The sequence below is a fragment of the Leucoraja erinacea genome, chromosome 28 (genome assembly GCF_028641065.1).
Source record: "Leucoraja erinacea ecotype New England chromosome 28, Leri_hhj_1, whole genome shotgun sequence".
Classification (NCBI taxonomy): Eukaryota; Metazoa; Chordata; class Chondrichthyes; order Rajiformes; family Rajidae; genus Leucoraja; species Leucoraja erinaceus.
In genome coordinates, this window is record NC_073404.1 from 12760953 (window position 1) to 12775024 (window position 14072).

The 14072-nt window shown below is 45.5% G+C and overlaps 1 protein-coding gene across 1 annotated transcript in view; it reads left to right on the forward strand.

Annotated features, from left to right (window-relative positions):
- Positions 1-14072, forward strand: part of pitpnab (phosphatidylinositol transfer protein, alpha b) — a 59971-nt gene that overhangs the window by 16318 nt on the left and 29581 nt on the right. Inside the window, exon 2 of the mRNA XM_055657753.1 lies at positions 2146-2176. Within this exon, the coding sequence (XP_055513728.1) occupies positions 2146-2176 (31 nt within the window). The remainder of the gene's footprint in view (positions 1-2145; positions 2177-14072) is intronic.

The following is a 14072-nucleotide window of genomic DNA, read 5'->3' on the forward strand; positions in this document are numbered from 1 at the left end:
AGGTTGATGAAACTGTGGAATTCTTCACCACAGAAGGCTGCAGAGGCCAAGTCAGTGTATATTTTTAAGGCAGAGATAGATAGATTCTTGATCAGTAAGGTGTCGGAGGTTATGAGGAGAATGGGTTTCGGAGGGAGAGAGAGATCAGCCATAATGAATTGCTGAGTAGACTTGATGGGCCGAATGACCTAATTCTATTCCTTATGACATGACCTAATTCTATGCTCCTTAAACTTTTCATTCAAACTCAATACAAATCTCAGAGCCTGTCCCACTAGGCAATTTTATTTTTTTAGGTGACTACCGGCACCTGTCATAGTCATAGCACGTCGCCGAAAAACCGGCGACTGGACTAATCGGCTGTCCCACTTAGGCGACTGCGACAATGGAATTCACCGAAGTCAGCACTGGCGACAACCTACGCCATCCTGGAGACAATCTACGGCAGCACCTACGTCAGGAGAAGACAAGCCCACGGTCGCCGACTGTCACCGAAATCCAGTGGCGACCAGAAAAACGCTACGACTCTGGGCCACTTGGGAGACTACTCACGACCATACAAGCGACACCCCAGCAACCGTGTGGCGACAGCCTAGTCGCCGGTAGTCGGCTAAAAAATTGCATAAGTGGGTCAGGCCCGTTACAATTTTTCCATGCATCAGCAATTATAGGACTCTTGTTTTGAATGTAACTGCGCTCTTTCATCTCCTTTCTGGTTGTCAAAGTTGCGCTCTTCTGCGTTGAGGGAATTGATATGTTGTCCACGGAGCTTTGCCTCAGATGGGGAAGGTGACATTTCCTCGCGAGCTGCAGAGGTGTTGAATGTCGGGCCGGAGAGTTCTCCAATAGTTGATTAGTCTTTGGCCACACTTTACTGAGTGTCACCTGACCCACTCGAAGCAGAGGTTAAATGTACTCCATATATTTATTGAAACCTCAGTTAGTAACCAAGGAAGTAAAACATGCAATAAAGCAAAAAACTCAAATGTTTAATTGTCATATGTGCTGACAATGGAACAATGAATTTTTTACTTGCATCAGCCTAACGGATCTGTAAATGTGATACACCCAAATAATGTATAATAAACAAATTCAGTAAATTAATAACTCCAATACCAATGCAAAAAATCTGAAGTCCTTGGTGCAATCACAGACAGTTGATAGCTCGTAGCACATACTTTACAATGATGTTATTGTTGTGTAGTGTTCAAGAGCCTAATGGTTTTTGGGGAGAAGCTGTTCTTGATCCTGGTGATAGTGGTTTTCAAGTTTCTGAGCTGCCTTCCCAGAAGGTGGTAGCAAAATGAGAGGGAGGCCAGGGTAATGTGGGCCTGTGGTACCGTCTGCCTTTTGGAGCCAGTGCCCCCTATAGATCCCTTCAATTTTGGGGAGGTTAGTGCCGTATATCATTCTAATTTTCTTCATTCCTGGGCGTTCAAGTTACCAAACAAGGCCATGATGCAACCAGTCACTATCCTCTTTACCGTACACCTGTCTAAGTTCAGAAGAGTATTTGTCAGTGTACTCAATCTGGCAGCTCTGAAAGCTCTAATTCTTTACTGAAGGAACTAAAACATATGGGGTGACCACTTTCCACTGCAGCCCAACATAAGCAATGCAACAGCATGTCACCCTTCATGTAGTCTAACTCCAGAGTCTGAGATGTTAAATTCACTAGTTTGAGACAATGGCCTTTCTAATTCTGTTTCAAAGCCGTCAGCCTATTACATTGTTTTGCTGGCTCTGCCTAAACTGTTGGATTTTCTTTCTTTTGGATTTCTACCAACTGCTGTTTTGTATCTTTCAGTTTGAGCACTTTTTTTCTCTTTTCCACCTCTGCCCTCATTCTACTCTCTTGTGTACACCGTCTCCAGACACTTTAGCTGCTGGTATCAACACCTCCACTGGCGGCAGCCATTTTCTCTGGGACTCCATCCTGGGACATTCCTTCTGCCCCATCCTCTCTCCGAAACCTGAATGTCTGCTTCCTCACTTTACCCCTTCTAACAAAAAGTCATCACCTTGAGGTGTTAACCTCTGTCTTTAAATAGAATCGGATTTAATGAACTTTTCCAACATTTTTACAAAGATGTGTGACTAATAATTGAACTCCGGATATTTATTTCCTTTTCCTTTTTTTTACAGTCGGATAGTCCTTCCAATCTCGGTGGATGAGGTGAGTGATCTGTTGCTGTCCAGGTTTGTTTCTAAGCAGAATTTATTTCCATAAAACGGTATTTATGCTAAATGCTGTCAGAGAGTGTCTTTCTTTACACCCAGTCCCCCACTGACCCTCCACTCACCTGACTCGGTGGCCCCCAGTCTGGCAAAAATGTTTGTCCTCATTCGGAACTCTCCATTGCCTGGCCCTTCTCAGTCCCACTTTCACTGTCCTGCTTCCTGTCAAGGCTTAATGCTCCCTCTACATCTATCTGCCTCTCCCTTAAAAAAAAAAATGCTTTGAGAGCTACATCTTTGAAACTTAAACCATCAAGTGTCAAATGCTGTGATCCACCCCACCTTGTGCTGGCATTTTGCCAGAGCACTACAGCCAGTCCAACAAGCCCAGAACTTCTGTGAATGTTGATCCAATTTCCTTCTGAAAGATCCAGGCGACCCTGTCAAGTAGTGCGTTCTTGAAGCTAACCACTTACTTGAACACCCAGCTTCATTTGCCGTCCACCTTAAATGTGGTTCTTAACCACTCTCCCGATATCTACCTACAGGCTGATACTTGTTCTTTTTTAATGATGTTTGAAATGTATGTGGCAATGGTTAATCAATTTCCTTCACAGTTGTACAAGGTACCTTAAGATGTTTTACAGTGTGTCAGTGCTCTGGAGGGTGTGTAATGATCCAGGAATGTAATTGCCCTGGGAGGCATCCCCGTGTTACTGATCCTCAGAATGTAACTTCCCCACAATATTTGACAACACGAAGCTTGGTGATGCCCTGCATTGGTAGGGTTCCTGTCAACAGCAGCTATGATATGCAGAGGCACCTTAACTTCATCCTAAAAGAAGATTAGTTTAAATGTGCATGGTGTTTGGCACAGACATTGTGGGCTGAAAGGCCTGTTCCTGTGCTCTACTGTACTATGTTCGGTCCACTATTTTTAGTCAGCTCTGCGATAAAAAGTTCTCGGGTTTATCACGCCCGACCTCCACGTACCCGCTCTGACCTGAACAACTGAGAAAAGATTCTTCAGTTGCAGCACCTTTAATTATAGACTAGGGATTTCCCAAGAAGTGATGATGGATTAATTGGCCTATAATTAATTACTTCTCACTTTAGAACATAGAACAGTACAGCACTGGAACAGGCCCACGGCCCACAATGCCCATGCCAAACATCATGCCGTTCAACCAATCTCCTTGTACATGATTCACATCAGCCCACACCGCCCGTACATGATCCACATCCCTCCGTTCCCTGCATATCCATGTGCCTATCTAAACTCCTCTTAAATGCCATTGTCATAGCTGCCTAGAGAGCGGTCCTGAACTAATATATACCTCATTGGCGACCCTCATACTATCTTTGATCGGACTTTACTGGCTTTATCGTTAATCCCTTATCATGCATCTGTACAGTATGAATGGCACGATTGTAATCATGTATTGCCTTTCCGTTGACTGGTTCGCACGCAACAAAATCTTTTCACTGTACCTCGATGCACGTGACAATAAACTGAACTGCCTCCACCACCCCTGGCAACACATTCCAGGCACAGTTCTTTCTGTGTAAAAAAGAACTTGCCAAAACACAGGTTTTTGGTGATGTTTGCACCTGAGACTGTCTGCAATGGTGGTTGTGGGTACATGTGCAGCCAAGGCTGTCGTAGCGGGTGACATTAACCTTCTGTTCAAAATGAGTAGAGAATGCATTGAGCTCGTCGGTGAGGGATGCATTGTTGTCAGCGACTCTGGCTGTTATAGCATGCAAGCCCAGCCACAATCAACTGGCTGTGTGGTTAGTGTGGGACTCTAGCTTGGTCTGAAATTGCCTCTTGAGTGTTCTTGTGGGCAGTCACTGTGACCAAATATACAGGATCAGTAAACCGTTGAGGCAAATGGTTTCATGGAGCCACAAGTGACTGCAGATGCTGGAGTGTTGAGTGAAATAAAGTGCTGGAGGAACTCTGGGTCAGGCAGCATCTGTAGAGGAAATGCAAAAACAACGTTTCAAGTCGGGACCGTTCTGACCGAATTGGGCTGAAAAAGGTTCACCACTCAACTTCATCTGTCCTTTCCCTCCATAGTTTGACTGCCTGTATTCATGAGACTTCAGAGGATTAGGTGAAATGTACAAAATTCTAATGGGGCTCCATCGAGGAGGTGCAGGAGGAGGTTTCTTCTGGCTCTTGGGTTCAGGGCTGCTTTCTCAGTTGGTACCTACAGAATTTGATGCTGCAGAAAGTCCTGTCACAGAGTAAGGTGGGCTTTTGTGTGCAGTCCAGAAGTCTAGTGACCTACCTCCCAGGCCTGGCCCGTGACTCGAAGCAATACAAACGCTGCAGGACATCGGCTGGTCAGGCAGCGTCCGTGGAGGGAATGGAGAGGCAACGTTTCGGTTCAGGGCCCTTCTTCAGACTGCAGTCCCGTGACTGCTGTAAAACTAGCTCTGGGTGGATTGCAGGGTGCAGGGTGTTGCTGGAATGTAGGGTGTGCATCATCTCAGCATTCTGGCCAGCCCCAGCTAGACGTGTGAAGGAATTCTTTATAACAATATTAAGATATAAATAGTTACCAAGCAATTTTGACTGAATGTAGAAATGAGGAACTGTAGATGATGGTTAATCCACAAAAGGACACAAGGTGCTGGAACAATTTAGCAGTGCAGGCAGCATCTCTAAAGAACATGGTTAGGTGACGTTTTAGGTCGCGACCCTTCAGACTGAGAAACTAATCTTTGGACTGAAGAAGGGTCGCAACCCGAGAAGTCGCTTAGTCATGTTCTCCAGAGATCCTGCCTGACTTGCTGAGCCACTCCAGCACTTTGTGTGTCATATTGACTGAACGGTGGATCTGGATTTCAACCAGGACTGTACATAATGGAACAGGAGTATTGCAAAGCCTAAATACCTGAAAGAGAATTAGCAGCTGTGCTCTGATCCTGGCTTATTTGATTAGATTACTGCCTGCTAATTCGTTCCCAGGCATTTCAGTGTATTAGAATTTGAATCGCTCCTTGTTGTTCAGCCGATTGTACTGACTGACCACCAGCACAAAGCTGATTTGTTTGATTTGACCCTTTGTATAATAATCTGTAAATCCCACGCTCTCGAAAAGAGGGTGGAGAGGAAGGTGGAAAGGCAAAGTTTTCTTTTACTCTGCTGCCTTGTTCTTTATACCTTTACTCCCTCACCCTAGCTGTCATAGAACAGTGTAGTACAGGAACATGCCCTTTGGTCCACAGTGTCTTTGCCAAATTAAACAAATCTCTACCAGCAAGTGATCCATACCCCTCCATTTCCTGCATATCCATGAGCCTCTTAGACACCACTATCCTATCTACCTCTACCACCATCCCTGGCAGTGTGTTTCAGGTACCCGCCAACCTCTGTGGTTTAATAAATAAATAAATAAATTTTATGAAAAAAACTTGCCCCTACATCTCCTTTAAACTTTGCCCCTCTCAACTTAAAGCTATTCCATCTCGTCTTTGAACTTTCCAACCTGGGGGGGGGGGGTAAAAGGTTTCTGACTGTCTCTCCCAGCCATGGCTCTCATAATTTTATATACTTATATCAGGTCTCCTTTTAACATCTGGCGTTCCAATGAAAGAATCCAAGTTTGTGCAGCCTCTCTTTGTATCTAACCCCCCCCCCCCCCCTCCCCATTCAGGCAGCACTCTGATTTGATTAGTAAGGGTGTCTGGGGTTATGGGACGAAGGCAGGAGATTGGGGGAGAGGGAAAGATAGATCAGCCGTATGGCGGAGTAAACTTGATGGGCCGAATGGTCTATTTCTGCTGCTAGAACTTATGAACTTAAACCTCTTCTGCACCCCGTCAAATGTCTCACAATCCTTCATTTAATGTTGCAACCGAAACTGCACAATACTCCAAATGCGGCCTAACCCAAATGTTTATCTTGACGTCCTGATGGTTTACACAATGATGAATAGCTCAGACATTCACTTTTGAGGCAGGGAGGTTACGTCATCATCATAAGTCATTAGGTAGACAAACATGCTGGAGAAACTTGGCGGGTGAGGCAGCATCTATGGAGTGAAGGAAATAGGCAACGTTTCGGGTCGAGACCTTTCAGATGTGAGGATGGGGGGGGGGCGGGAAGCAGAAAGGAAGAAGAGGAGACAGTGGGGGGAGGGAGAGCTGAGAAAGGGCGGAGAAAGCAGGGACTACCTGAAATTCTATAGTAGAAGAGGGGAACCCCCGTTCCCTGAAGAATGGGGACGTCTCCGATGCCCTGGTGTGGAATAACTTATCCTGGGTGCAGATGAGGCATAGGCGGAGGAATTGGGAGTGGGGGATGGAGTCCTTACAGGTAGCAGGGTGGGAAGAAGTGTAGTCCAGATAGCCATGAGAGTCAGCGGGTTTATAGTGGATGTCGGTCAGTAGTCTATCACCTGCGATGGAGATAGTGAGGTCTAGAAATGGTAAGGAAATGTCGGAAATGGTCCAGGTGTATTTGAGTGCCAGATGGAAGTTAGTGATGAAATGAATGAAGTCAGTGAGTTGTGTGTGGGTGCAGGAGGTAGCACCAATGCAGTCGTCCATGTAGCAGAGGTAGAGTTTGGGGATAATGCCCTGGTACACCTCGAACACGGATTGTTCAACGTACCCTACAAAGAGGCAGGCATAGCTAGGGCCCATGCACGTGCCCATAGCTACGCCTTGTATTTGGAGGAAATGGGAGGAGTCAAAAGGTTATTACGGGTAAGGACCAGCTCCGCTAGGCGGAGGAGAGTATCAGTAGACGGGGATTGGTTGGTTCTGCGGTCGAGGAAGAAACGGAGGGCTTTAATCCTGGTGTGGGATGGAGGTGTAGAGTGACTGGACATCCATGGTGAAGATGAGGGAATAGGGGCCTAGAAAATGGAAGTCCTGGAGTAGACAAATAGCGTGTGAGGTGTCTTGAACATAGGTAGGGAGGGCTTTAACCAGGGGGGGTTGGATGGAGTAGAGGTATGTGGAAATAAGTTTGGTGGGACACGAACAGGCAGAAACACTGGGTCTGCCGGGACCGTCAGAACTTAATCATGTCATGAAGTCATTAGGGTGGAATGCTAATTGCCCTTTTGAACAATGCTCGGTAGCTTTCTGATTAAAACCTTGGTTTGTGTTGCGTCGCGTTGCTTGCCTGCCGTTGTTTTGTAAATTAAAGCACAGTGGGGTGCCTCTGGTCAGATTCCCCAGTTGAACCTATAATCTAGGAAGTTGCTGACAATGCTGCACTGCCACAGGTGTTGCCTTTTGACTGTGACATTAAACTGAAGCCTGGTCTGTGCCCTGGATGCAAAAAACTCCAGAGATGCTGCCTGACCTGCTGAGTTACTCCAGCAGTTGTTTTGAGCAGGGTGGTTCTCCCCACTATCTTGGGTCAATATTTATCCTGTCCGATAAAAGATAGTTCAAAGGTCTCCAATAGGGAGAAGGGGATGTCAGGACCACACTGTAGCTGATGAGAGGACAGTTCAGTTGCCTGATAAAGGCTGGGAAGAAACTTTCCTAAATCTGGAGGTATGAGGGGAGAAAAGGGAGTGACTGGGTGAGATTAGTCCTTGATTATGCTGGCAGTCATACCAAGGCAATGTAAAGTGTTGGTGGAGTCATTGGAATAGATGCTTCTGATGGTGGCGATGGCTGTGTCTGTAAAGGAGCGGGCTGCGTCCACTGCTCTCTGCAGCTTCATTCATTGCTGTGTGTTAGAATTGCCAGACCCGGCCATAATGCAAACAGTCAGGATACTTTCTACAATACATCTGAGGAAGCTAGTGAAAGTATTTGAAGACCTTTTGAATGTCTTTAAACTTCTCAGAGAGAAGTGCGTCAATGTAGAGACACTCATGCACCTTCTTCGTATCTATTAATTTTTTTAGTTTAGAGATACAGTTCGTACTGACCAGCGGTTCGCATACACCAGTACCACCACTAGAGACAATTTAAAATCTTTTCCGAAGTCTAATTATCCCGCAAACCTGTACTATGGAGTGTGGCAGGAAACCGGAGCACCCAGAGGAAAGCCACAGAATCACAGGGAGAACATACACACTCCGTAGAGACAGCACCCGTAGTCAGGATCAAACCTGAATCGTTAGCGCTGTAAGGCAGCAACTCTACTGCTGCGCCACTGTGCAGCCCTAAATGTTGTTAATGCCCAGGAATTTTTAGCTGCTAACTCTCTCTACCACTGACCCTCCAATGAATATTGGCGCATGTACATTGAAACAGTGTTGATATTGGTTTCTTTTTGACACACACTGAGATATATTGATAAACTTTATTTGCATCGCTATCCAGTCAAATTGTGTTGGACCCGAGTGCAATCAAGCCAGGCATAATTACAGCAGGTAATGCAAAGAGAAAAGTACCAGAGAAATAGGAACAACACTCTTGTACACCCTTAGCTCATGAAGTGCAAGAGACTTCACAGACTGTGAAATAGTTTGGGTGCCCGGCAATTGGGGGATTAAATCTAATTTCAATTTCAGTGAATTACTGAATTGTAGTAGATAAGTGGTGATGAATCTGTCCTTCATGTTCTTCAGTGTGACAAGTGGGGACACAGGATAGTCTTGTGGGTTCCCGCGAATCAATTCACTCCCTTGGGCAGGTTTAACTTAAAGTTGCCACAGGTGAGCGGCCCCATTGCCCCTGCCAGATAGAACATAGAACAGTATAGTACAGGAAGAGATGCCTAACTGCCTGCACGTGATCTGTATCCCTCCATTCCATGCATATCCATATGCCTGTCTAAAAACCTCTTAAATGCCACAATCATATCTGCCTCTAACACCAACCCTGGCAGCATGTTCCAGGCACCCGCCACTCTCAGTGTAAATAACATAAACTTGCCCTGCATATCTTGTTTAAACTTTGCCCAGCTCGTCTTCACGCTATGTCACTTCCCCTCGGGTTCTTTTGCCAGCTGGTTTACACGTGCCCTTTGGTCATCGACCCTTGTCCCAGTGGGACCAGGTTCCAAGTCACCCTCTCAAATCTTCATAATTTCAAACACTATTAAATCTTTTAATCTGCTCTGCCCTGGGAACAGACCCAGTCTCTTCAGCCTTGCAGAACGGAAACCTTTCGACCTGAATTGCAATAAACCTCTTGTGTGCCCTCTCCAAGACCTTGACATCCTTCCCACACATGGGAATAATTTAGCTGGGGACTCTTTAAAGAGTTGTTTAGTTTAAGCCGAGGGTTTTGAATTCACTGCACAGGATCGAGTGGTCTTTATAGCATTCTTTGCTGATTGTCCTGCCCCCTACTAAGGTTAATGATCATGAGCTCCAGGTCTCCCTCTTTCTACACTGCATTTGAGGTAGTTTTATGGTATTTTCTGACACCTCGCTTCCTCCATCCTCAGGGCTGATTGTTCTGGCACCCACTGTTTGCTAATGGCGCATGTCGGCAATGTTTAACCAGGTTAAAATTAGAAGTATTTCTGTCTGAGTTCTCCTTCAGTCCTGCGTACACAACCTCTCACTGAGGTGATAACTGCCAATGCAACTGTCTATTTTTAGCCGCACAGAGTGATTGAATTTTGTTTGAGGATAACACTCACTCCCTCACTCTCTGCTTGGAGCTGCTATTCGTCCTCTGCTCCTTATATGGAGCAGGGAGCTTGCAGCCACTCCAACCTTCAATTAAGTCGTGTCTGATCTGTATTCTGCGTCCTTTACTCATCCATCAGTATGCCCTCGAATGCCAACAAGACCCATCTTGGTTTTGAAAACTCCAACAGAGCTTACATCTAAATTTACTAAATTGGTACAATCACACAGCTGGTAGAGCCACTGCCTCTCAGCGCCAGAGACTCACCCAGGTTCGACCCTGACCTTGAGTGCTGTCTGTGTGGAGTTTGCTCGTTCTCTCTGTAACCCCCATAGGTTTCCTCCTGATGCTCTCGTTTCCTCCCACTCAAAGGCATGCGCATTTGTAGGTTCATTGCCCTCTGTAATTTATCTCTCAAGTGTAGGGAGTGGATGAGAAAGTGGAATGATATCGGACTACTGTGAATGGATGATTGATGGTCAGTGGGCCAAAGGGCCTGTTTCCATGTATCTCTAAACTAGATGAAACCCCCAGTATCCACAATTGTTTGCGAAGATGCTTCTCAGTTTCCACTTCCGTGTGTTGTAAGGCGTTTCCTCATCCCAGGGTGGAAATGTCATGAACTAGAAGGCATAGCTTTATCAGGGGCAAAGTTTAAAGGAGATGTACATAGCAAGTTTTTCTTTTACAGAGGATGGTGGGTGCATGGAATGTGCTGCCAGGGATGGACGTGGAGGCAGATATGAAAGTAGCATTTGTTTTTGGATCTGAACGTACATATGCAGGGAATAGACTAGACACACTTGGACCACGCACTGCCAGAGATTAGTTCAGCATGGACATTGTGGGCTGAAGGGCCTGTTCCTGTGTTTTACTGTGTTCGATGTATATCACTTCTGATTATTTGGCTTCGTGACTTGGGGTTCTCACTGAAGAAATGGACTGCAAATCCAAAAATTAAAAAGAGAAAATGCTGGAAAGTCTCTAGAGGTCAAGCAGGACCCGTGGAAAGGAACTGCAGAGGCTGATTTACACACAAAGACATGAAGTGGTGGAGTAATTCAGTAGGACGGGCAGCATCTCTGCATTGAAGGAATTTGTGACATTTCGGGTCTCGATCCAAAACGTCACCCATTCCTTCTATCCAGAGATGCTGCCCCGCTGAGTTACTCCAGCATTTTTTGTCTATCTTCGGTTTAAACCAGCATCTGCAGTTCCTACCTAGAACATGAATAAGTGCCATTTTCGATTAGCCCCCTTCTTCCAGCTGATTGCAGGTGGTGGAGGGAGGGGGAAGAAAGCTGAGAGAAAGGAGAGGCAGGTCAAAGTGTGGGCCGTAATAGGTGGACTCGGGCAAGGGCGGGTATTGATAGGCGCATGGTTGGAGCTAAGGCCAGAGATTAAAGCAGTCGGTGTGAGATGAAAAAGTTGAAGAGTTGCAAATTGTGAAGCCAGAGGAAGGAATGTCGGAGGAGGGGGAGGATATAAATTGGTGCGAGTCCAGGTGAGGCACGGGACGAGGGAGGGAAGGGGAGAAAGCGGAGGGAGGGGGTTGTCAGAAGCTGCCTAAAGTTGGACGATTCAATGTTCACACGGTTGGGCCATAAGTCTAGTTGCTGCTCCATTGTCCGCTCTGCAATCCCCAACACCACTGTGATTAGTATAAGAATGTTGATGCGGTGGGTCATTGGGGAGAGCAAATGGCGTCTTGAAATTGAGCTTTGTTTCTCGTTCAGAGGCATATTATTTCTCTTGCTTCAAACTTGGTCCACTCACCCTAGATGTTTATCTTTGTGTATAATCTGAGTGACATGTTGCAGTTGCTAAGCTGTTTAATAGCATTAAGGCATTAACACAAAGCGTGCTTTGAAAGGAATTTATGATTAGAACTCTGATTATCCTTCCCTCCCTCTGAGTCACGTCCGTGGTTACAAGTTGTCCACAGTCCACCGTGTAATCCGTCCCAAGCCTCCAGTGCAGTGAAACCGTGGGTATGAGTGCAGAGCTGGACCTTTCAGTCTGGTGGCTGGTGGGTTAGATAGTTCCATCACCTTTATTCATGCAGAGTGTCTGTAATTTCCTCTCGCTGTGCCAACAGTTGAGTCATTCCGCACTGGGTGCGGCAACCTCACTCAACTAGAGGTTCATGAATATTTCGGACCACTGCCAAAACGTGGAAAGTTTTACATGAAATATTTTAATCCATAAAGTGCAACTATAAGACATTAGCCAGAAGACTACCGGTAATTTTGCAGGCTTTTAAGGAGAAGGGGAAATGATTTGAGAGACACAGGGGACCATTCCTCGTGTAGTGTGTACTTCTGTATATGGAACAAGCTCGAGGAAGTTACAATGGTGACATTGAGACAGCTATGTGGGTAGGAAAGGTTTAGAGGGAAATGGGCCAGATGCAAGCAATTGGGACTAGCTTGGATACACATCCTGGTTGGCAGACCCTGTTTCCATGCTGTATGATTCTGACTCTGACTCTATTTAAAATAATGTAATGTCACTTAAGGGTAAATAGTGAATTGCAGAATCTTGGAAATTGAGTTGGAAGATCAGTTAGTGCCATGCGGGATCCCAGCAGATTTTTCCCTGTTTTGGGATTGTTCATTCGTGTGCAGGTATTTCCTCAATGTAATGAGGAATGATCTATTCAGTCTCTATATGCTGTATCACATCTCTCATTTTAGTGCTAAAAGAGTTTTAATGCCAAGTGTCATTGCTCCTCTAATGGTCAGTTTATACTCCCAAGGTGCTGCAAAATGTCCAGAAACCCCTCACTCTGGATTTCCAAACTATAATCCATTGGGGCAGTGTCTTTGTGTGCCCTGTGTCTCATTTTGTGAAATCAAAAATGACATGAAGTGAAAAGATTCTTGAACTCAGTTCATTGACAATCAGGAAGGATATAAACCCTGAGATCTCTCCGACATCCTGAACTAAATCAGTTGCCAGTGCATGAGCTCTCGAACCCTTAACTTTAGTACCTGCTATATCATTTCTAAGTTCTTTTGAACCTCCTGTCTCTTTCATTTTGATCGATGGCCCTAAACTCCTTAACTGGTGTGGTGCAACCTGCCTTAGGTGGTTTAAGCCACATTGAAAATGCTATATAAATGCAAATTGTTTGTAAAGTACTCTTGGCTCACTATTGCTTGTAATATTCACCCTTGCTATATTTGGAGAGGCCCAAATGGATTGTATGTGTGGACTGCTGTTTTGTCTTGTCCTGAACCGTGTACGCAGAGAATGTGCTGCTTTCATGTACCTTCGCTCCTACCATCGGAAGAAGGTACACGAGCCTGAAAACCGTGCCTACCAGGTTCAAGAAAAACTTCTTCCCAGCAACCATCAGCTCTTGAACACCACACAGCACTGACCTCAGCTATGAACTACTGTGGATTGTGTCTTTGGTTGCACTGCAGACCTTTTTTGCATTATTATTGTGGTTATTAATACATTTAATTTGTTATTATTATATTTGTGTATTGTTAACGGGCCATTTACACTGTTGCAAGTATGAATTTCATTGTTCCGTTGTGGGTATATACGACAATTAAACACGTATGATTCTTGCAGTAGTATCCGCTCAGGGCAGTGTTAATCTGGAATGCATTGTTCCATTGATCGTTGGACAAGTATGATCCGTTAGGATGCAGACTGATTGTCGTTAAACAGGTCAGCTCAAGGCTGGGAGGAGCGGGGCCTCTCTGCTCTGCCCGTTGAAGGGTCTGTGATTTATAAGCATCCCTGCCGTCTGCTTTCTCCCTCCACTCACGTCGTAGTTTGAGATCTGCCTATTTGAACCACAAAGCTGCTTCCAGCACGCTGCAGCCTGACCTCCTTCATGGTGCCAGTCCCCGAGGTAAAAGATGCCAGTGCTCTGCATTGGAGCACTCCGCAGTCTGCCAATACCTGTGGAAGCATTAATCCAGACTTCATGGAGGCATGGAATATAGCCTTTGCGCGTTCCCATCTCATGTCCCCAGGACATGGACACCACGGTTAGGTAGAGAGTAAAGCTCCCTCTACCTTTCCACAGCTTTGTCTATCTTTGTGTGTCAGTGGACATGGTGACCTGGAGCTGTCGACCTATGACCAGAGGACATGGTTCAATAGTTCTTCATTATCACCTACAGAGATACAGTGAAATTCTATATTGCATCATTCAGTAAAGAGGTAGCATACTTAAGCACAATCTGCGATCAGTACAAAGTGTATAGAAATAACCCACAAGAGTCGGCAGGTTTTGACGTAATTTTCAAAGTCTAGTATGAACATGGTCTAGTATGTATCTAGTCTGGTCCGCTCACTCGGTCTTC